The sequence below is a fragment of the Homalodisca vitripennis genome, unplaced genomic scaffold (assembly GCF_021130785.1).
Source record: "Homalodisca vitripennis isolate AUS2020 unplaced genomic scaffold, UT_GWSS_2.1 ScUCBcl_2;HRSCAF=254, whole genome shotgun sequence".
Lineage (NCBI taxonomy): Eukaryota > Metazoa > Arthropoda > Insecta > Hemiptera > Cicadellidae > Homalodisca > Homalodisca vitripennis.
In genome coordinates this window covers 756628-781367 of record NW_025776200.1, presented here as the reverse complement: position 1 = coordinate 781367, position 24740 = coordinate 756628, and the positions used below count along the sequence as shown (strand labels likewise).

The following is a 24740-nucleotide window of genomic DNA, read 5'->3' as shown; positions in this document are numbered from 1 at the left end:
GAACAAGCTATTTTGGTGCTTGATAACGTTGGAACCCATCCCCATGAGTGAAGATGCTCCCGGAATAAAATTGCTTTTTCTACCTGCCAATGTCACAAGTCTTATCCAACCCATGGACCGGGGTATAATCGAATGTATGAAAAGGCGATATCGGTGCAAACTTCTGTCTGAGATTTTAGGAAAAATGGACACTGACGGTGTGGATCTCGTCTCGGCTCTGAAGCAAATTAACATAAAGGATGTTATCTACATGACTGCCGAATCGTATGATGAAATCACCAGTACAACATTTGTCAAGTCGGATATTATAAGATTAAAGGCCGAGGCGGCAAATCACGGATTTATAATATATAATATTAGGGGGTGCAAATGACAAATGCCATGATTTTAGGGGGTATATTCATAAGTAGTTAAGTTTTTAATGTTTTAATGTTCAGTTTGCGTGCTGTGTCTGGATAATTTGTTTACTTGAATATTATCTGCAGCCGGGACTGATAGAAGCCTGATAGCGTATCTGTTATCTGAGTTCTCCGGGGCATGAGTCAGTGCTTCACAAGATATCCTGTTCAGTAGGTTGGATTGAGTGAGTACATTACAATTATGAATCAACCATCCACTAGTTCGACCAACCCTAGTGTATTGTGTGTGTAGGAGTGTTTAGTAGGGCACGTAAAGAGTTTACGTTTTAACCGAAACGAAATTATTTCCTTTTTAACCCGTGAGGAGTCCCGTATATTCCACTTACGTAGTAGGTCACCTGTATAGCTGCCATCTAACATTGCGTTTTTTATTGCTATTTGCTCTCTATTGCTTTTAAATCTTAACTTGCACTTATAATGCAATTTGTACCTGTTTCCTGATAAGTTAATTTGTATTTTACAAGTGTCAGGCAATTAAAAAAAATTAATAACAAAAATAATTACTAACTATTGGATTTTTTTAATTTTATTAATTTATCCCCATTTACTTACACATGCAGAAGGTTGAAATATTTTTTTTCAGTTACTAAGGAAATGTTTTTTATTGCTTAAGACATTCTAAATTAAATTGATAATGTAAAAATAATGCATGTGAAGTGGAAACTAATACAAGAAACAAAAACTTAGATCTAGTTCCCTTCTGCTGCACAGTTGTGGCACCAATAGCTTGTTTTGGCAGTGTGCTCCTTGCATACGGATCTTTCACAAGCTGAGCATTTGTATGGAGTAAACCTGTTTTTCCTGACAGGGCAGTAGTGACACCTTGGTTTTCGTCCCTCGACAACTGAAAAAAATACAAACAGATATATATACATATATATATATATATATATATATATATATATATATATATATATATATATATATATATTTTTATATGTAGGATCGGATCAAAGAATTTATTGTGTTCACAATCAAGAAGTATTAGAGTTTTTTGTAAGACCAAGGTGTTTTTTATCGGTAAAATATTAAATGTATACAGTTTTAGTTACTGGTATAAAAGATCAATCCCTACCTGGTGGGGGGTTTGGCTCAGGAAGTTCTACACCGGCGACAGCCCTGATGCTGGTCCTCAACGGGAGTGAGAGGGTCTGAATAGAAGCTCTATGTAGAATATGCGGCTTTACTAGGTCCCTCGCAAGGCTCGTTATGAAAGTCCTCCTCTGCATGGTGTCTTTTGTATTCAGGTTGTAGATAATCTGACCATTTATAGTTGCCAGATTCAGGAGTCCACAAAAAATCGTCAAAGGCCACCTGTTACTAATACGTTTTACAGAGTAGTCCTTTTTCTTTCTGTCTACAACATCGATCCCACCTTTGGTCATGTTATAAAAAGTAATGACCTCTGGTTTGTTAGCCTCAGAATCGGGATCAATAGAGTCATCATCATGAAATGTCGACAACATCAAAACATTTTTCCCTTTTTTCGGGACATAAGAGACTAATGTGGCTCTATTCGGGTCACAGCCAAAAGCAAACATGCTGCTGCCTACTGGTCTACCGTTGACATCTTTAAATGAATCTGGGATCTCTCGCTTATTTTTTTTTATAGTCCCTACTATAGTGGTTCTATGATGCATGAACAACTCATTGGCAAGGGGAACAGAGGTATAGTAATTATCCATCGTAATGTTCCTTCCTGTTCTGTCGATAGGTTCCATTAGTCTCAAAACCACGCTACTTGCTGAGTTGTCATACGCATAAGGGCCCGGGGGCTGTTTGCCCGGATAAATTTCCATGTTCAACACATAGAATGTTCGAGCGTCCGACATTGCATACATTTTTATACCATACTTGTCTGGTTTATTGCTCAGGTATTGTCTGAACTTACATCTTCCCCGAAATACCTCCAGCATCTCATCAATAGTAACGTACTCTCCTGGAGTGTAGTGTTCCTTACACAAACTGACAAAAGTTTCGAATACATCCCTAAATGCAGCCAAGTTGTCAATTTTTTTACGTTCCTCCCTGGTTCTATTGTCATCAAATCTGATTGCTCTTACAAGCTGATGGAATCTTTTTTGAGACATGACTGCTTTGAAAAAGTCAGGGGCAGTTCCATCATTGACCCACATTTCACTAGTGTTTAGGTGGTTTCCTTTTTTTACTCCTAACATATAAAGAACCCCAAAAAATGATAGCAATTCATCAACATTAGTATTAGGACAATCTTGTTTGTCACGAGCATAGTTTGAGGAGATATCATCCAACTCGTCATTGGTAAAGTTGACAATGTTCTGAATCATTTGATCTGGGAAGAAAAGTTTCCATGAATCAAAGATAGTTCTACTGTTCTTAGCAGCGCCTTTTACACCTGGCAATTTTTTTATAATATTCTGTTGAGAAGTTTTCGTTCTTCTAGCATCAGATTTATGAATGTACCATTTTGTGAAAGTATCCTTACCTACATACACTGGACCGGGATGTTGTCTCCTACTCTGCACTTGGATAGGTCCAGGCTCCCTTACTGGCTGAGCTACAGGTTCGTGCACCGCTATGTCCATAGCAGACGTTGATGGAGCATCCAGATTTGTAAAGCTTACATTTGCATCCTCTAGATCCCCGTCACTTTCACCAGACTGTTCAGTGTTCGAATCGTGGAGTGAATGCTCTGAAGGAGCATCTTGTTCACTATCACTACCAAGATTAGGAAAAGTCTCTTCATCCTCTTCAATCCAACTAAGAATAAGATGATCTTGAATCTTAGACATCTTGAAGTTTTCCAATGCTAAACTGCATAACACCACACTTAGTGACACTTGAAATTAATTCTACGCTAAAATGTTTCACTTAGACACTCAAATAACACTAAAAGACTAAAAACTTTGTTCATAAGAAACGCGAACTAAGCATACAAAACGCTAACGCGATCAGTCCCGTGTATAGATGTCGCCTAACTAATGCGCCAACGTGAATGGTCCCGTGTCGAGATGGCAACTAACAGAGTATGCGGCGCGCGCTTCCACCCCTCCCCCCTCCACTGCTTACGCATGAATCATATCACAACCACAGTGAAAACACGTGTTATATAGCCTATGAGGCACTTGCTAAGATTCAGGAGGCTAAATTAGAAAATAAAAAAAATTTCTTCAGAGCTACTATTTTGTTAGATGGCATCTAACAAGGGGACCCCTCACGGGTTAATTAAACATGGAATTTTTAATAATGAGTGTATTTGTTCGTCGTGCGGTCGCGTGTTGTTTCTAAACCGGGAGACTTTGTTGTTTCGTTGCGATAGGAAAATTAGAAAAAGTAGAAAAGTTTTAAATGTTGCAATTTTAAAAAATCGTTTCGGGCAGGTTCATTTTTTAAAGAACACGATTAGATTTAGATACATATTTTGGTTTAGTGACCACGTTGCTGCACCTAAAGCCTCCGAGACAACGTTATATTTCCTTGGAGTTTGGAGTTTCTACAAATTGTACTTTCCGCGAAGTGTACTTTCATCACATTTCACTACGTCGAAGAAAATTGGCGGTCCTTTGACAGTCGTTGAAATTGATGAGGCTAAATTTGGAAGGAGAAAGTACAATCGCGGCAGAAGAATTCAGGGTCAGTGGGTTTTAGGGGGAATAGAAAGGCAGAGTAGAGTCCTTCCTTGTTCCTTTTGAACAACGCGATAGGGACACTCTGCTCGACATAATTAAACAATGGGTTCTGCCAGGTACCACAATTTTGTTAGTGACTGTTGGAGGGCCTACAACTGTCTCTGTGACGAGGAATTTAGGCACCTATCAATGAACTATTCAATAAACCATACCCTGACACCCGTGGACATACGAACACCATTGAGAGACACTGGAGGGAAGTCAGGGCCAACATCCCTCGGTATGGTGTCCGAACTGACCATTTTGTTGGGTACCTGACAGAATTCCTTTTCAAGGCAAAATATCCCCACTCACATACCAGGCTCCACCACTTTTTTGTTGCTGCTGCTCAACTATATCCGCCAACACACTAATGGTAAGTGTTCTCTGTTAATATCCATATATATATATACGTAACGTCATTCCTCGGCCTGTTTGGTTATTATCGCCGTTATATCGATGGCTACGCCACGATAGGTCAACCACTTTTTGAATTGACAAAACAGGGACGCGAATTTGTATGGGCATCCGAATGTCAGGAGACCTTCGATCAGTTGAAACAAAAATTAATCTCGGCACCCGTGCTAGTGTACCCGGACTTTAGTAAACCTTTCGTATTGGTCACAGATACGAGTATGTTTGCCTTGGGAGCCGTCTTATCGTAAGAGATAGATGGAGAAGAACAGCCTACTGTTTTAGGACGTTGTACCCGGCTGAAAAGAATTACTCGACCAATGAGCGTGAATTGCTTAGCTTGGTCTGGAGTACCAAGTATTGCAAGTGCTACCTATTAGGCCGCCCTTTTAAGGTCATTACCAATCATGCTGCCTTAAAGTGGATGCTTTTCCTTAAAGATCCTAGCAGTAGACTGATGAGGTGGTCGTTAAAGCTAGCTGAGTTAGATTTCACCGTGGAACACAAAGCCGGGAAAATGCACAGCAACGGAGATGGGCTCAGCTGAGCGGTACACGCGATGAGAAAGGATGTGCTCCCCATTGCCGACCTTGATGTACTAAGGACGCGACGGCGAGACAGGCTGAGTTTTCGTATGAGTCCCGAGAAAATCTTGTATCGTCTGAGTTCGGGTGAGCAAAAGATTGTAGTACCGGCATCTCTAGTACCGGAAGTTATTCGGTTAAATCATGACTTGCCTACCGCCGGACACGCAGGAGTAGCAAAAACAATGGAACGGGTACGGCATAACTTTTGGTGGAAAAAGATGGACAAAGACGTGCTAGACTACGTTAGGACGTGTCGTAGTTGTAGTTAGCAGACTAATTATGGACAAGCTAGAGCGCCCCTAAGGGAAGTCTTCATCGAACCCCGAGAACCCTTTGAAGTGATTGCAGCTGACCTAGTGGGACCACTACCTCTCAGTGAGTCTCGTCACGTTTACATTTTAAGTGTAATGGAGCATTTCTCACGGTATTGCGAATTCATCCCGTTGCCCGATCAAACGGCAGAAAGTGTCGCGCGAGCACTCGTACAGCGTGTAATAACAAAGTTTGGCATACCAAAGGCTCTTATTACCGACCAGGGTGCGAACTTTACCTCTGACCTAATTAGTCAGCTCTGTAAGTTCTTACATGTTCGTAAGATACAAACTACAGGATTCCACCCTCAGTCGAACGGCCGTTTAGAGAGAGTGCATTCGACTATTGCGCGCATGCTGAGCCATTTTGTGAATCGATATCAGACCGATTGGGACGAGTACCTTCCCTACGTCACGATGGCGTACAACTCCCAGAGTCATGAGTCGACAGGGTTTTCTCCATTTGAAATGGTTTGTGGCCGGAAGATGGAAATGCCCATGGCGGCTAATCTGACCATCACCGAAAGCGATGATCTTTACAATGATCATGTAGAAACCCTGCGAAGTAAGCTCAGAGAGACGTTTAAAATAGCTGCGAAACGGAAAATAGAAGCTCGCGGGCGTTTCGAGAAGGAATACAATAAGAAGACTCGAGAAGTGAAATACGAAGAAGGGCAGATGGTCTTTATACACGTCCTAGTATAGCTCGTCACCGGGTTAAGAAGTTGTCTAAATTGAGGAACGGGCCGTAAAAAATAGTTAAAGTACTGTCCCCGTTGAACGTGGTGTTGAAAATCCGTAAAAAAGGGATGACTGTCAATGTAAACAGAATCAAGCCCTGTATGAGGAGAGCTCCCGTGCCTACCCAACAGGCAGTGTATCCACGTGGCCCTGGGCCCAAGATGCGAGTGATAGGGTGGAAGATGACAGTGATAAGGTAGAAGATCGAGCAGGTGTTCCGAGGAACCCAGCAGCAGTCCCCGGACTCACCGATAGGTTGCAACGCCCAAAGAGAAATACGCGCGTACCCGAAAGGTGGGGAGATTTTGTTATACTCCTAAAAATCTACTTTGATAGATAAGCGGTAGTTTAGTCGCTACGTAGCCCGGGATTAGGCGAGGTTTCAAATTTATTTTTGCTGTATAAAATACCATTGCCTCTGTTATAGGCAAAATTGGCATGTTATTTACGCATGGAGTCGCCTGGGGTTTTCACCGAGGTGTCGTCTTCGAAAAGGAGGGAGATGTGCTCCTCACCGACAGCCATTGGACCATAGTAATGCAGTACAACTTGACGGATGTAGAAGAGGAAAACCAGAACCTAAGTATACTGCTATTCAAGGTAAACTGTCAGTATGATGAGTTCTTTCAGGACCTCTTAGCGAGGAATGTAAGCATGCACTCTCTGGTACGAGGATTGGAAGCAGGATTCAGGTACGAGTATGTAGGTTTGCAGCAGCTGGTAGCAGACTATGTCAGTCAAACCAGTGACTTGATTACCTTAGTATCTAATACTCGGCGAAAACGAGGCTTAATCGATATGGGAGGCCAGGTACTAAAATTTATGTTTGGAACTGCAACGAACAATGATTTGGAATTAACCAATAGCAGGATAAATGAAATAGAAAATCTAAGTGATGACCTTTTCCGTATCAGTAAAAGACCAAATAACCGTTTTAGACAATATGCAATAGGAAAATTAAAGCCATTTCAGAGCAATAAACATAATTATCTCTTCCACGTCACAAGGTGATGGATATAACTATGGCCCGTAATTATATCAGAGAACTTATTTATGGTAACCAGCTGAGAACCCTTTTTCAATACTTGAAGTTGAACTCAGTCCTTTCGGAAGTTAAAGATGCTATTAATCAAGCTGTCCAGAAGATGGCCAGGTGAAAATGACTAGTAGCCTGTTGCCTCCCCATCAGTTTCTGAAGATCCTGACTTCCGTAGAAAACGTAATACAACCCCCCAGTAAAATTGTTTTTAGATGTAAAATTAGAGAACCTATAATTTCTTCAAATTTGACACAATCCAGTCATATGTGACGAATTCTCAATTGAGGGTATTGATTGAGCTCTCCCTGAAAAATGATAATCAGTTGTTTGAAATTTTTAATGTGATAGTTTATCCCGTTTACGACCCTTCGCTCACAAAGTGGGTGAAATGAGAAGTGGCAGATCAAAAGCTTGTAATTAGTAAAGACAGGCAGACATTCGGTTTATTCACCAGACATCTTTGCAAAGGAATGTAAATTTAGTAAACTCACCGTGTGCCCGTTGTCAGACGTCTTATTAAGCGGTTACAAACAACCCAACTGTGTAGTAGACTTATTAATGAAAGAACACATAACGTTGTGTAGTAGAAAGTTGATATCTGGCACATAGTCCCCCGTTCTAATTAGAAAACCGCTCCCGCTGGCTCTACGCCACATCAAAAGAAACAAGAGTTATATTAAATTGTTGTAGTGAGCTATGGTAGGCTCGAAGGATTCTATATGAGTTCTTATAACTGAATGATCAGCTCTGTTGTGAGCAATCCGTCCTTTTCTTTTATCTGTTTTCGGAGTAATACTCTTACTTATACTACTACGACAGACTGTTTGCAAGATCTTGTCGTTATTTTTGGTGTAACCCAGGGTTGTCAGAAAAAATGTTTTACAAACCCGGATTGAATGGCCTTCAATGTTTTTAAGAAAATAATGGTTTGTACCACTACGTCGGGATTCCCCAATTGTTGTTTTGCGGTTAACTTCTGTTTTTTCTATATATCCCATAACGAAGCACTTTTGTTCATGAGGTTCAATGTCCCAAAATTGGTCATTTATTTCAATTCGCCTTTCTTTAGGTATATTTTCAATACACTTTAGCTTACATTTTTCTGAGCAAGCATCTTTGATAGAATGATTACTCTTAAGGGGACTTGAACGCTCCATATAAACCCATGTTAAATTAGGTACTTTTGTGTCCCATTATCTTAGAAAGTAATAAAGATACCAACCTGATATTTTTATCACTTACTATGTGGTCCTATACAAAGCTACTGATCTATTTTTATGAACTTATAACTCTGTTTGGCCAAGTTATGATTTTTTTTATCTAGCGAGTTCAAAATAACCCTGAAATATAGACTATTTTTCAGTAAAATGAGGCCTAATAAGTCAATACTTGTTATAATTGTTTCTTTGTAGATCAGTAGCATCATAGATAAGTACTAAACATCCTGTAAAAATTTCAGCTTGTTATCTTTAGTACTTTCAGAGAAAACGGGTCATTTGTGTGAAAAATCAAAATTTTCGGGAAAACGCAAAAAACCAAAAAAATTAGATAAAAAGTATGTTTTTTCACAATACTTGAGCTCTAAAACCCTCCAGGAACATAATGTTCATCATTCTCCTCTTCCTCTCCAAGAGCTCTCCTTCTTTTCTTCACTCGACTTTCCTTGGTCATCACTACTACCTAATTTCTTCTCAGAAGAACTGGGTGGCACTACAACTTTTGGAGTAGTAGGCCGAGGCCTAACTGTTGAGTCTTCATCTGGTGAAACTGAAGGTAACCTTTTATAAAACCTATTACCTTTATTGGTACGTTTTTTAAAGATTCCTTTAGGTCTAGTCATTATATTATCAAAGATCACTTTGAAATAAAAGTCTATAAACACTGAGTCAACTTCCAATAATAACAAAATATTGTCAGAACAACAAATTTGCTAGGTTACAAACAATTTACAATAACAAAACAAGCAGACATCTGTCAAAACTGCTAAGGTCATAGAGAAACAAAACCTAAGAGTAAGTAAATAATAAATCAGTAAAATCAGCACTATAAGAAAGCTCAACACTGGATACAGCCGTCAATGGCGTTGCAGAGGCAAATTCAAAAATTTATTTGAAGCATTTAGAAATTTTTGTGAGTGATAATATTAATATCATTGTATTCAGAAAATGTCAAACTACAATAAAAAAAAATAAAAAAATATATGTTAAAAATAATTTTTTTTTGTCCAAGTCCCCTTAACTAAACCTTTCTTCAATTTTTTCTCTCAGCGGGTGCGTACAAGAATTTTTTTTTTCCTTAGACTACCAGTTTGTTCGATGTTTTGAGTTTGGCCTGCTTCAAAAATTACCACTTCTTCATTAGATTCAATAAGCCTTTCTCTGGTTTCAGATTGATTACTGTTACTGTTCTGTGTTAGGCCTACTTTGGCTTCATCTACGTCCATATGGTCTAGTTCTTTACTGGTTGTCAGACTAGGATTAGTCTCGCAATCTAAGCCTATTATGTTGTTATTGAACAGAACATTATCACATTGAACATCACTGTTTAAATCTGCCTCAAGAGAATTTAAACCTATGTCTTCGTAGACCAACTGTAGTAAGGTTCCATCACCTTCTAGGTTATATATACAGTGTTCATTGTTTTGAACTAATAATATCGGTACATTTTCATAGATAGGTAAACATAAATTTGAACCATTTACAAGTGGTTCAGTTGCAGTAGTCTTCAAAGTTTCATTTAAAGTAGGCCTACCATTACTAATACAGTCTGATAGTACTGAAGTTTTTGTAGGTTTAGCTTTAGGGCTATGGGGCAAAGTTACATTAGAATTATTACTATTACAGGCATTTTGTACCAATTTCACCATAAGGTCACCTGTTGAAGGCATCATCGGAACAAAAGAGAATGTATCACAACAAAACAACAAAATATAACTTCAAACACCACATCACTTGTTTACTAACCAAATGATCTAAACACGAGAGCCTAAGACAACTAAAAAATCAACTGAATTAACAACCAGCTGTGCGCAGTTGCATTCTGCTCCTGGTTTGTTATGGTAGTAAATACAAAGAGTAATGGCAAAAACTAAGCAAAACAGTGGTAAGTGTTGATTCCTAAGTGAGTTTAGCCGTAAGTGAAAATGACTAAGCCTAAAAGCCGTATCTGCATCACATACCCCACAAATAACTTAGTAAATGTCAGTTACACACCATTTTGCTTAGTATTTCCTCTGAAAAGTGTACTTACATTTAAAATAGGCAGTTTTAAATATGTTTTCATTTAATTATGGCTAAAATACCTTAGTATTACATTCCAAATATTGTGTAGATTTACAAAACATTACTAACTCAATTTCGCAAAAAATGTCAGTTACCTCTGTGCTTAGCAGGGCAGTATTGTTCTCCTATTTTGATACAGCTGGACCAATGAGAGAACACCGCGGATGTCCATCAGGATTGGTGGAAGGGGAAGTATATGAGCGCCAACTAATAATTTTCGCCCTTCTTTTGGCAATTTTCGTGAATTAAGTTGATTACAGTGCGCCTTGTTTCTAAATATTTACGCGAGGGATTTTGAGGATAAAATTAAATTCATAGAAACTACAGAGTAATCTGAATAACTGATTCTCGATGAACAATAGAACACAATAGAATCATACAAGTTACATTTGGTTCAAACTTGCAAGAAAAGTGAATTAAAATTGAACTTTGTTAATAACTTTAATTGAAATTCGGAAATTTATTAATATTTAATTGGAACAGTTTTATTGTCAATTATTAATTGGAAATTAATTGAACATTATTATTGTTTGAGAGAGTTGTATCTGAATTGCAAAGACTTGAAAGTTAAGTACAACTAATGGAAAGAGAAGTTTGATTTTTTATTTTGAATTTTGAGTGAACTTAGAAGTGAACATTTTTATTTTAGTTATTCCTAAGTGGTATCTGATTTTTATTTGGAAACTTTATTATTTTATTTCTTGCCAAAGGATCTTTTAAAATTACTAAACGGTTTGTCAATTCTTTGTGGAAAATAGTGATGAAAATTCTGAAACTTTGAACTTATTAATTTGCCAGTGTAAAATAAATCCATTATTTTGATTTAGAACTCTGATTTTTATTTTAGACAAACCAGATAATATTTAATAGTTAACAATTTAGTAATAAATTATACTGAATATTCACTTGAAGCTTACTAATCAAAAAATATTTTATATCGTCTTGGATGTCTCATTGATAATTTAAATAATTTAATTTCTGGAATATTCAATTCTACAATCCAAGTCGGTATAGTCTTGCAGGGACTAGATGATCAGCTAAGCACCCTAAGTGTTAAAGAATACTCCCTAGAGGGTACTGTTCAATTGCTTTGGTCCCACTATCACAGACGCATGGTTATCAAGTATGCAACGTTTGGTGGCACGTCTCTTGTGGTCTTAATTGCAGTTATTCTGTAGGTGGAGGGTGCCGACCTGCTCCGTGCCGCCCTGGGAGATAGCGCACAGCATCCGCAGGCCGCCCAGACTGAGTCGCCTCTCCAGACCCTCGAGGAGACTGTACGCACTGTTCTTAGACCAGATGCTGATCAACGCGAGTTTGATCGAGACCAGAGTGGGAGTATGTCAACCCCACAAACCACAACTAACGTCAAACTGATCGTACGGTAATCGGACGAGGAGTGGAAAATTGTGCCCTGGACACTTTAAGTAAGTGTGAAATTAGTTGAGATGTAAACTTTCGACTTCATCGGGATTTTCGTGTGTGCATTAACCAGGGCGCATATTGCCACACGTGGCACGGCCCGGGCAGCGCAGCACAGCACAGGGCAGCAGCGGCGAAAAATTGCGTCGCACAGTTTACCTCGCATATTGGGAAGCAGTTATCATACAGCAGTTCAGTGTCTTGTGTGTTTGTTGATATAGTTTTGTTTTATTATAATGGTTTAACATAACAATAACAGTTACCTTGTTTACCTAGTTTATTACCTTGTTTAAAACCTTGTATGATGAGCATGTTGTCAAAATATTTGGATTTGAGTTCTGACTCAGATTCTGATGCCGACCTAGATTTATTATTACTACTTCATCAGAGAACAAGAAAGAACAAGCGTAGAAACAGTGACTACCTGAAAAAAAGAAGTTCTCATGGTGAATTTGTTCTGACAAAAGAGTTGTGTAGTGAAAGGTTTACGAACTATTTTCGTCTCAACAAAGCGGAATTCCAAGAAGTTCACAGCCTGGTCCAACCTCTTATTTCTTCCGAGGGATGTAATGCTCAAAAACCAATTGGGAGTGAAGAAAAACTAGCAGTATTTCTAAGGTAAGTTTTTATTTATAAGTATAACACCAATATGAAAACGTGTAAGTACAATGAAAAAATGGAAAAATCATATTGCCTTACTGTAATAATCTAAAAACATTAGGTGTTAATGGTATTGATAAAAGAGACCAGTGAAGACGTTGGCAAACTGGGGTTTTCAGGGGCGTAAGGCGAGGTCGACGTTGAACGATGTCCTAGAGCTGAAGAAGAGGTAGAAGTTTCCGGAGACAAGACGTTTGGAGAACGTGACCAGTTGTCATACGTTAACTGACGATCCTCATACATAGGCTGATGAACTTGATGCCGGGGCTGTTGTGGGGAATGGGTAGGTTGTTGAATGTTCAGCAAACGTGCTTCCTCGTCGGTTACTGACAGAAAGACATTTCTTCTCACAATATGCTGGGATGAAGGAGGCATTTTTTTTGTTAGCTCATACATCGACATGAAAAATAGATGTAAATCATCTGAAGGAGCTATTTTTTCATCCAGTTTTTTTCTTTCTTTAGCCCGCTCTGTTGCCCTCTGCTCACGCTGTTCAATAGCTTTTACTATTACGGTGTCAACTTCATGTTTTTTAAATTTCTTTTGTGGTCTTGATGGTGGTGGCGATAGATTATCTGTAGGTTCCTTTACAGACAAATCAACTGAGTTAACTCTTTCAACGTCGGCTGTGTCTGGCTGAGACTCTTCATCAACTATCCCGGTAATGTTATTTTCGACGTCCTGGTTCTCTTCTGCCTGCTGTGTTTCTGGTTGTCCTCGTAGTTGTGGTTCAGAGTTGGGGTCATCATTGGTAAAACTTGTTTCTCGATTTTCATTAACCATGTATTGCAACAAAAATTCCATTTGAGCTTGAAACCTCCATGGTTTAATATCTGTTGCTGCTGCACCACTTTTCATCATACGCTTTTGCCGGCGTAGAGCATCTCTATGGTTGTTCCTTAATTTCTTCCACATAGATTTTACCTCTTCAACTGAAAAAGAGAGAGAAAACTTAATACTTATTTTATTTATAACGATAAACAGGTAAGGGGATTCCACACTGGAAAATGACCATTTACCAAAAACAATTTTGTTGCATACGTTTGTTCCGCTAGGCTAAACCAGAACTATCTACTGCAACTATTAAGTTATCTATTGCATGAAAGTAGCATATATATTTTTTTGTTGTAGGTATCTGGCTTCTGGTGACAGCTACAAAAGCATCGGCTACAGTTACCGGATGGGAGATAGAACAGTAGCTAACATTGTGAATGAGGTCTCCGTCGCAATATGGACAACTATGCAGCCGGATTATTTGCCACAACCTACATCAGAGACGTGGCTGTCGATTGCGTCTGATTTTAATTCAAGATGGAATTTTCCTCACTGTGTGGGGGCGATTGATGGGAAGCACATTGTTATAAAGAAACCAAACAAATCTGGATCATCATACTACAATTACAAACACACTTTCTCCATCGTCCTAATGGCAGCTGTTGACGCTACATCAAAATTCACTTTCATCGATGTAGGATCCATGGGGAGATTCAGTGACGGTAATATTTTTTCAAGTTGCGAATTGGAAAGAAAAATGGTAAGAGGAAGTCTTAAACTGCCCTCCCCTTCTGAACTTCCCTCCTTTCAACATAGTATGCCATACGTGTTTGTAGGGGATGAGGCCTTCCCGCTAATGTGCAACTTGATGAGACCCTACCCAAAGAAGCAAGTTACGGACAACCATGAAAATAAGGTGTTCAACTACAGGCTTTCACGGGCCAGACAAACTGTTGAGTGTGCTTTTGGAATTCTAGCATCGCGATTCCGCGTATTCCAAAAACCATTCGAGATTAAAGTTTCTAGCGTTGTCAGTGTCGTAAAAGCAGCTTGTTTGCTACATAATTATCTGCGCAGAAATGCTGCAGTAAATGTGGATAGTGAAGATGTTTCAACTGGACAATTACCAAAAGAGCAACTGGTTCCAGTATCAAGGAATCGAGCAAGAAGTGTACAAGCAGCTTTTGCAGTAAGACAGAAGTACACTGCATACTTTAACTCAGTAGGAAGTGTGGAGTGGCAGGATGAACGAGTCTCTGAAGGACAATATTACATTCATGTTTGTAGTTGGTCTACGACTGGAGTTAACCCACTGGAGGTTGTATCTTCTGATTGTCCATACTGTTAGAAATATAAGTCATTGGCATGTTATATGGCTCATTTAAAAAATTGACATCCTACACAAAGTAGGCCTATCCTCCATTGTTTTAGTTTTTATTTTATATAAAGCCTTTTTTGTACACAGAATTATAATTCTTTCATACAAATGTTTACAATAAAACTAAATTTTTGTGGTAAAAAATTTAATGTAGTAAAATAATTTCTGTTCCTGACATTTTATATCTCAAAATAACTAATTTTTACAACATTTTACAAGAATCGTGTATTTATTTCTAAATAATATTTATGTAAATGTATTTATCCCTATCCCAAAATATTAATAATATCACTGTAGTACAGAAAAGTTATTTATGTGATATATACAGTAAAACAGAAATTCGGTGTAGATAACCTGAAAATAATAAGATACATAGATTTTGTTAGGGTTAACTAATAACAAGTCCCTTACCATCTGCAATGTTGAGTTCTTTTGCGATTTTCCCCCAGATTTCTTGCTTGTATTTAGTCTTCATATATTTTCCATCACTGGTATCATACAAAACTGGATAAACACGCACCATTTCAATTAACTTTTCCTCTTGACATTCCATTGCAAAACAGTGGCGTAAGACGGCGCAGGTCAACAATGTGAAGCAGTTTCTGTGTCTCGACCACAAGTGCGGACAGTCGACGTGCGGGACTACACTGCCCTGCCTTGCCCTGCGCCACAATATGCGCGCTCTCTAGCGAACACGTGCTTTACAAAAACTGCCCCGCCCTGTGCTGCGCTGCGCTGCTCAGACTGCGTCTCAATATGCGGGGCGCTACTGTGGAAAATCAGAGATGAATCTGTGTCAAGACTGAACGAGTGCTTCTGGACTCTTAGTCGTAGGAACATGGTGGAAGAGTGATTGGGGATCCCATAATACGTTCGTTGATCCTTTTTGTATTCTGGTATCACTGGTTGTAACTTGTATATGTATGTTAACGTAGACTGGTAATGGCAGAGTTTACTATAATTCTTTGAGCATTCTATTAAAGTAAATAGCGTATCCTAAGAGGGATCAAGAATGCTCGAGTCAGACTGGTATCCATGCGAAGGTATAGCCGGCACCCCCAAACCCAAATATCCCTTCCTTCCAACTCCCCAAATGGACTGTGGATACCTTGAAACAGCTGGAATAACTTTCCTAAATTTGAAATGAAGCGAATTGAAATGAATTCCAGTAATAACGCCGTTGAGAGTTTCTTGTTAAGGGACTTTCCGGACTCCATTAGCAAGACAGAAAAGATGTATTTACCAGGTCTGCTTAATTGTATGAAGATGGTAGGGCAGGGTATCAACCCTTGTGTTTATTCCTATTTTATTTATTCACTGGGAATGTAACTGTTAGTCAAGGAATTTATGTGTCACATGTAAGTTGAAATGGGGTTGATGGTTAGACGTAGGGTAGTCAATCAATATTTCTACCACAGAAAAAAGCCAAGTGATTGGGGGGAGGCCAACTATACGCTGTAGTATTAGTTAGGTTAGGTTAAGTCGAGGCAATCTTATTAGATCTGAAGTTGAATTCTGATGAATATCAATAGAAAAAAGTTGTCAAGTTACCATAATGTTCGCCCCCCCCCCCCACTGCCTTTCCCATGTAACGGCTACCCTTTTATGATTGCATTGGCCAGAGCACAATTTCTTTTTCTCTTTTCTCTCATAAGGGTCCAACGGACACAGCTCCTCTGTAAGCCTTGTAAGCAGCTCCATTAAGTGTTACAAAAGACAAAATTTCAGGAAATCAAGTGTCATTGAATGCGTTTTCGGTTTTTGAGATGTGTTACAAGTTTATAATTATTGCATTTCAAATTTTGCAGTATCCTTTACAAGGGACCAGTACGGGTGACTTTTAAAATTGGGGATACCCGGCCCCAAGTGAATTCTCATGAGGCTTATCCAAGAATGATGGAGTAGCGTTCCAAATTATGATGCCTGGAATAATTACTCTGTTATATTGGTTTTCTTTTAAGGGTACATGAAGTGCGACAACACCGTTGTTGTCGCAGCCACGTGTGCGGAATGCGCTGAAATCAGCAATGGTTGTGTTGAACGCACGGCCTCGAGCAAGTCCAAAAGCACAATGTACTTTGTTAATTACTAAATGAATCGCCTAGGCGGCAGCACATTCCGGAGTACCATCCTAAGACGAAACGCGCTCTGATTGGTCTGGAGCCTTGGCAACGAGAGGATCAGGCGATGTTGAAGCTATGCTCGGGGGTCGGCTAATGTGTGCGGAACGCGGCAGACGTTAAATTAGGCTCCCTCTCCCCTCTTCCCCCGTTACTCTCTCTCTCCATTTTAACTTTTCGGAAGCCAAATTCTAAATTTTCAATTTGAATTAATCAAACTTAATTTGTTATTAACCTAATCCAATGGTGTGCTAATTTTAATAAATCACAAATAATGTTCGACTCCGTTGTTTTATTTCGAAAAGTTTATACAACCTTCCTCGCCACGAACCCAAGAGAAGAAGACCTTTCGCCTCCCACTGGACAAACGAAAGCCGGCTACCACATCACTACAAACGTTCAAAGCCACACCAAAGATCTCGGCGCCGGAAAGCTCGTTCTCCGCCTGACTCGGAGTAGTACTGTCCATCTGTTCAGTTTGTGTTTGATTTAAATTTATGCAAAGGTATTAATTATAAAAGCATATTCATGTATTTTATACAATACATTTTTTACTTTTTCTAAAGATATTAGCGTTATTTCTATGACCATGGCTTGTTTTATTTTGTAACAAAAAATATATGATAAAAATATATTGTTGTGCATTTTTCTAACATTTTTCAATGAATGTGCTATCAATATAAATAATTTTTTGATGAAAGGAAATTGTTACCTAAAACAGTTAGGCATTTATTTCACAATTTTGACTTTTTAATGAATTGGTCATTTGAGAAACCCCATAAGTCAATTTTTAGCTAAATTTAGTTTTTTATATTTTTGCAATCAACAGATATAAATACACAGTTCCTCTGAGAAACAACATAAGTCAGACTTTTTTTACCAACTTTATAATGCCACAAAGTTTTAGTTCACTTGAGAAACACCATAAGTCAGTGACTTATAGTGTTTCTCAAGTGAACAGCAGCAACAGCTGACACCTTGATCAGTGATCAGCTGTTTACATTGCACTAACAATTCCAGCCCAGGTTTGAGGTTATGGTGGGATATTAAAGAGTAGCCTATTTTCTTTGTTCGTCTAATATCGAAATTGAAACATTTTAAAATCATTATCAGAATGAATGAGCTAGATGTTAATTTAGAGATTCAGAAACGTAAAAGGAAAAAGGGTGTTCTCAATAAATCCGAGTACAAGGCCGAAATAATTAAAAAAGCCAGAGTTTCAGGAAGCTCATACATAAGTTGGACTGGAAAAGAAGTACCAGAAATAACTCCAGGAGAAGATTGCAAGTAAGTATTTTTCACTTTTATTATGTTCGTTCAAGTACTAAGCTTACATATTTGTACATATTTTATGTGCATATCTCTTAAATGTCATATAATAGTAGATTATAAAAGATAGAAGTAAAAACATTTATTATTTACTACTGTCCTATTATGGACTACGTCAGTTTTTCTACCTTAGCTGTCATAGTGCTATAGCAATAATTTCTATCATTGTGTTTGTGATAGCCTACTTTTTTAGCTCTTATCCTGTAAACACAATTTAATATATAATATACACACACACACACACACACACACACACACACACACACACACACACACACACACACACACACACATACATGAACGCACCATACGCATACCTATTACTGTTGGAGTAACACTAATAAACTAAAACTTTCTTTAAAAAATCCTTTTCACAATACACTTTGGTATAGACTAAGTTTCTATCCTTATATGAAACCAATAAATTTGATGTGTTAAAGTGAAGAAAAATATTTTAAACACACTCACACAAACAATTGCAACATGGCCTAATTGATGCAATATAATCTATAACATTGAAGAAACTCTTTAAAAACTTTAAATAAATAGATATATTCCCAGAAATAATTTGTTGTTTTTTTCAGGTGTCGGCGGAAGTGCTTCACAAAAGTGGCAGATGAAGAACGGAAACGGATATTTGAGACCTTTAGAAGTTTGGGGTCTAAAAATGAGCAAGACAACTATCTACAATCTTTGATTGCAGCAACTGAAGTTAAACAGAAACGGCGGAGGAAATCAAGTGAAATATCACGTAAGCCAGATAGAGGAAATACATTCATTTACGAAGTATCAACACCATCTGGGAAGCAGCAGGTATGCAAACTTGCATTCTCTAATATACATGGAATAAGTAGTGACCGCATCAGGAGATTGACAAAACTACTAACAGAGGGTAAAAATCCTCAGGATATGAGAGGCAAAAGTGTCCCGGGCAATGCAAAACCAACTAATTTTGTCAATAGAGTTAAAGAACATATCGCTTCCTTTCCTGTGAAAATAACACACTATGGTACAACTGATTATAGCTACTTGAATGAAAAACTTAATGTTCTTGAGATGTATAAACTGTTTAAACAGGCGAATCCAGATATTGATATTGGGTACAAATTTTATCTTAAAATATTTAAAGAAAATTTTACTCTGCATTTTGGTCGTCCACAGGTCGACACTTGCTGTACTTGTGAGGCTCTTGAGATAAAAATTAAAAGTAAATTCTTGAATGATATAGCTAAAAGAGTCCATGTAGCTGAAAAAATAGTCCATAAGCGCAGGGCTAAAAAGTTTTACTATAAAATCAACGAAGTTCAGGAACAGGCTGCTACTAATGAAAATATTGGTGGCATATGTATTGATTATATGCAAAATTTACAGCTACCAACTATCCCAGTCCAAGAAACATTTTATCTCAGACAACTCACTGTTAGTGTTTTCTGTGTCCATAATCTTAAAGACAACAGTGTAGTATTTTTTATGTATCATGAGGGAATTGGTGGTAAAGGCCCAAATGAAGTCTGTTCATTTCTGTTGAGCTACATTCAAAATCATTTAATAGAAGGGATTGAACACTTACATATTTTTTCTGACGGATGTGGAGGCCAAAATAAAAACCACTCAGTTCTCAGATTGGCAAATGCCTTGGCCTCCACAGGAAAGTTTAAGACAGTAGAGCAGTATTTTCCTATTAGAGGGCATTCTTTTCTGCCCTGCGATAGGGACTTTTCAGTTATTAAAAGAAAAGTGAGAAGGTGCGACAGAGTGTACACTGTTAAGGAATATGCTGAAATGTTCCTAAGTGCCTCATTAAAAAATGAGTTCTATGTGGTCCTACCTGAGTCAGAAGACATTTTAAATTTCAAGGATTGGTGGCCTGCATTTTTTAAAAAGAATGTAATTTCTCAGGAAACACGAGGCAAAGATGTGCCCAAAGAAAAAAAGGTTTCTTTTAAAATCTCAAATTTCATGCAGTTTTCCCATTCACATGAAAATCCTGGTATAGTAAAAGCAAAAGACTTCATTGATGGTGTAACTGAACACACTTTTGATATAAAAAACACAAACCGTAATAGGTTGAACCTGCCTACACAAAAAGCTTATCAAGAGGATTGTGTACCAATAAACAAGAAAAAAATGGATGACCTTGAAAAATTAAAGCCTTATTTACCTGACGATGAACAAATAAAGATGTTCTACGACAAAATATTCTCATGGAAAACTGTCAATAAAGGAGATGTTGAGATAGATTGAGAAAATATTGCTTAAAACTCCAGAACTTTGTTTTATATATTAACATGAAACATAATTATATGTTAGATTTACTAATGTAAAATTATAATAAACATTTTTAGCTGTTTAACTGACTTTATTTTCCTCCATATCAAAATCAAGTGTCTCTATTTTCCTTTAAAACCCTATAAGTCATTGTTTTTGCTCCATTTTCTTTTAAAAGCCCATAAGTCAAAAAATTATTTTTAATATTTCTATGAACTTAAATACTTATAACAGGTAAAATTTGTAAATTCACAATTCTAATAGTGAATTCTATAATTAGATTGTGGTTTTTTTATTATTTGGTGCAAAATTACCAATCTGAGAGTGATTTTTTACATTTACCAAAAGTAGGTTTTTTTGACTTAAAGGGTTTCTCAAATGACCAATTCTTTTGTAAAATTATGAAAAAAGTTAGTTGCCATGGAAAAATATCTTATACAATGTAAACTTCAATAAATATCATATTTTTCTCTTAGAAAAAAATATTTGTTTATCTAATAGATTCCAAAATGTCACAATGGTATACATAATAGTGTTATACAATATTTTTTTCAGATTTTGTAGTTTTTATAGATATATCATTCAAAAGTACCAATAAACTTCTTTTACCCAAATATTTTTTTGTAATATATAATTCAGATGTATAAGCAAACTTTTGTATATTTTAGATTTATTTAAAACAATTTCATATTACCTGAGGGGTAATATGAAATAAAATATAATATACATTTGAGAAAAATGAATTCTTTACTAATATTTTTATGTTAATCGGTAATTAAAAAACTACATTGAAATGATTAATAATGTTTTTTGTAAACTACATTTATTTCTAAATGTCTTTTGTGAATATATCAAAGTGTGAAAATTAGTATATTTTTAAACTCTCTGTCATTGCATAATAGTAACACTTACAAACCAAAGGTAAAGTTTTTAAATATGTGTATATATTTTTAAAGTTATTTTTATGTTGAAGGTGTCCACGGAGGGGACGGGAATGTCAACGGAGGGGAATTAATTTTATCTGTGAGCTTATTGAGAAAATGTAGGATCCAATAAGAATGTATTTTTATTACCTTGAGAAAGAACGGAACATACATATATTTTAAACTACCTATGTTACATCATTATTTGTTATTTTAGTAGGTATTTGAATAATATTTTAAGTGCTTCCTCATATAAATGACATTTAATGAAATGTTAGTCAATCAAATGTTTGGTGAATGAAAAACTCTAGCATCTAACTTACTTGGTCTAGTAAAACTTCCACGTCCTTGCAATAAAAAACGTAGCGATTCCTTGAGTCCAAAACAGGTTGCTGAAGAACTTTTGTAATGTCAGAAACATCAACCACAGATATATCCTCAATACTTGGAAAAATAAATTTATTCATCCCAGTTGATTTTCTTAAATATTTAACTGTATATTCTCCAATCCCTTCTTCTGCTATAATCAACCCAACATAATGCCTAACAAATTTCTTTCCGGGAAAACACACAACTACATAGTCATTAATTTTAGGTTTCATGGATATGTTTGGATTTAACTTGGTCTCCTTTTCTTCTTGGTTTGGTGCATCTTCTTGTTCACTGTCAGTATACACATCCTTGTAAAACAACGTTTTGGAAACTGTTCGTTTACCTGAAGTAATATGGTTAAGGAACACATTTTTATTAAAACTAAAGAGCCACAAAACAATATAGAAAAGTGTAAAACATACAAATATTTATGTAAATTCCCTTATAAAATTGTTATAGAGTTTTAGAAATGTTAAGACTATAGAACTTTAAATTCATTGATCCCTCTTTCTAAATCTCATAAGGTAACTTTGAGAAGTACTTAAAAATAATTCAACTTACCAATATCGTATTAAATTTAATATAAGTGCAAAAGTAAATATAACAGTATTAAAAAGGATACTGTTGGAGTCTGCAAGCTGAAATGAACCCAAATGGAAGTGGTTACAAGTTTCTGCTCCACAATCAGTACACGTGATACGTCTAAACTCAAGGGTTGGTGTACCTTTTATGAAAACCACTTCATGTATTTTCATTGTTCCTTTGAATGGTACAATGTTCTCAGGTATGTACTTGTCAGTTTCATTAACTGAAGCTTCAGAAACTAATTTAATTTTTACACTCTTACAGTGTTCTTGAAGAACTTGTACAAGAGTATCACAATCTGCGATATCAACTTGATGAGCGACTAAGTTGTCAGCTGTTCTTTTAAGTACTCTCGAACTCCGTCTGGAGCACCTTTCCCATGAGAACTTTCACTAAAATCCCAATGCATTTCGTCAGCTTCAAATTGTGAGGATAAATATACACCCATTAATTGAAACATTTTTTTATTTTTATATTGTGTGCTTGGCCCGTCACTAAGGAAATGAACTTTCTTCAAATTGAGAATCAAAGACATAATTTCCTCTTTTAGAGACAGTAAATGTGCAGTAATTGCAGCTGCATCATGCCTAGTGCATTCACTGAAAGTTCCGTATGAACTGGGATTTTCTTTGGTTTCTTTATTAAAATATACAACAACAGTATGTATTGAAACTTCGGGGTTTTGAGCCTCCAAAATGAGCTGATTGGATTTCTCTGTTATATTTACAAACATAATTTTCAGAGTAATCCATGTGTATTAGAACATCACTTTTTGCAAGGTTTTTCTTAATTTTTGACACTTCCTCATGCTGATGTACTATGTTACAGACATGGTTTAAAACACTTCAAGATCATTAAAAAAAGTTTCTACAAGCTTTTTCTTAGTGCTTTCAATCTCAGTTTACACAGTTTTCGGACACATCTTTATCACTCCTTTAATCTGCACAGGTACTAATTTTCGTATCCATTTCTGAAATAGCACAGGCTCATCTGTAAATTCATTAACATGAATCTGTTTCAACATACAATGTTTACAGTTTCTACTCAAACAAAGTTGATTTTTAGGGTCACAGCAAATATTTTTGAGAACACCTGTTGTACGACTCTCATTTAATATACTGAGGTTGTGCAATTTTCTCACCAAAATTAGCATATTTTCATGCACTTTGCATAAGCATGTTTCCCTGTCAGATGCTTTTGGGTGTAAAATCCAGAAGGGACGAAAGCGGAAGAATGTTTGGTAACTCAAACTTTTGTGCTGAGGGTACACATTCTTGAATTCTTCATATAAGTTATGAAGGCTATCGTTCAAGAAGCGCATTTGCTTTTTTACTTTTTTTTTGTAATTGTCTCTTTTTTTCCAGAACATAGACGATTTGCTTTATCTGTCTCTAAAAACGACTGAACAGTTTTCCTAGCTTTTGGTGAAGCATAGTTCTTTTTTGAAATAATTTTAAGTTTTTCATGATAACCACTAGGCCTATCAAACATTTTTTTTAAGTTAGTTTCTTCAGCTCGTTGACTAATCGATATGTTTTTACAATTTTTCCGGCTAAAGCCTGAGTCATTGCTCTTTTAACTCGAGGTGAACTTTGTTTCTTATAGTTTTCTTTGATTTGCTTACTTACAGCTTCAGCAAATAGTAGTTTTCTGAATGTGGTACTGCCATCTCTATCTTCATTAATAAGTTTCTTGACGGTCTTTCTTGGGGTTTAATTTAAATTATTTTCTCCACTTTTCTGAAGTCTGCTTAATTGGTTTTTAAATTTTTCTAGTCTAGTTTTCAGTCTTTGGTTTTTTCCTCAAAATCTTTCATTCTGTTTTTCAGTTTGTTTCGATTTCTTCTTGCCATTTTCTTACCCCTTTTGATTCTGCTTCTGTCATGGTCCTCTTCTACTATTGGAGAATTATTTAGAAGGGATGGTGAGTTAGGGGGAGTATTTTCCTCCAGACGCTGAGTCATTTCTTCCTTGTGTTTCCATTCATGACGATACTTTCTTGCCTTCTCTCTCCATGTATTCCTGAAATGTCTTTTTTTCGTTCATTCATTTAATTTTTTTTAGGGCCGAAAAAACGGTTATCATCGACCTCAAGAGAAAGTTGGCACCTGCTCGTATTTGGTGGTGTCAATTAGGCAAACATAGATTACATTCTATCAGGAATCAAGGCAAGTAAGTGAGTAAATAATTTAAAATAACCTTAGAACTAGATAAAAATACATGTAACAAGGGAAAGACTGTAGGGAGGTCTTTACCCATATAGAGGCTATAAAGATATAGAACATAAATAAGGACAAGGTACATAACATTAATTAAATAAACTGTAAAAACTTAACAAATTTGACTCCAACAAAGTTGGCTGTAAAGGGGCTAATTTGGCGGCTGTCATGATAATGATAAATAAAAATTAAATCATAAAATTAATAAATACTAACAACAATCGATAATCGGAATAGATAAACTTAACACAA

General features: G+C 36.8%; 2 protein-coding genes across 2 annotated transcripts; one reads left to right on the top strand and one right to left on the bottom strand.

Annotated features, from left to right (window-relative positions):
- Positions 1-1018: 1018 nt before the first annotated feature.
- On the bottom strand, positions 1019-3222 carry LOC124370323 (piggyBac transposable element-derived protein 1-like). Its single transcript, XM_046828612.1, has 2 exons — positions 1495-3222; positions 1019-1263 (listed from the first exon to the last, which is right to left on the bottom strand). Exons 1-2 carry the CDS (start codon positions 3188-3190, stop codon positions 1109-1111), a joined length of 1851 nt encoding a protein of 616 aa, XP_046684568.1. The 5' UTR covers positions 3191-3222; the 3' UTR covers positions 1019-1108.
- Positions 3223-17553: 14331 nt separating this feature from the next.
- Positions 17554-20696, top strand: LOC124370322. The gene is made up of 2 exons (XM_046828611.1): positions 17554-18080; positions 18707-20696. Exons 1-2 carry the CDS (start codon positions 17908-17910, stop codon positions 20364-20366), a joined length of 1833 nt encoding a protein of 610 aa, XP_046684567.1. The 5' UTR covers positions 17554-17907; the 3' UTR covers positions 20367-20696.
- The last annotated feature ends 4044 nt before the right edge of the window (positions 20697-24740 follow it).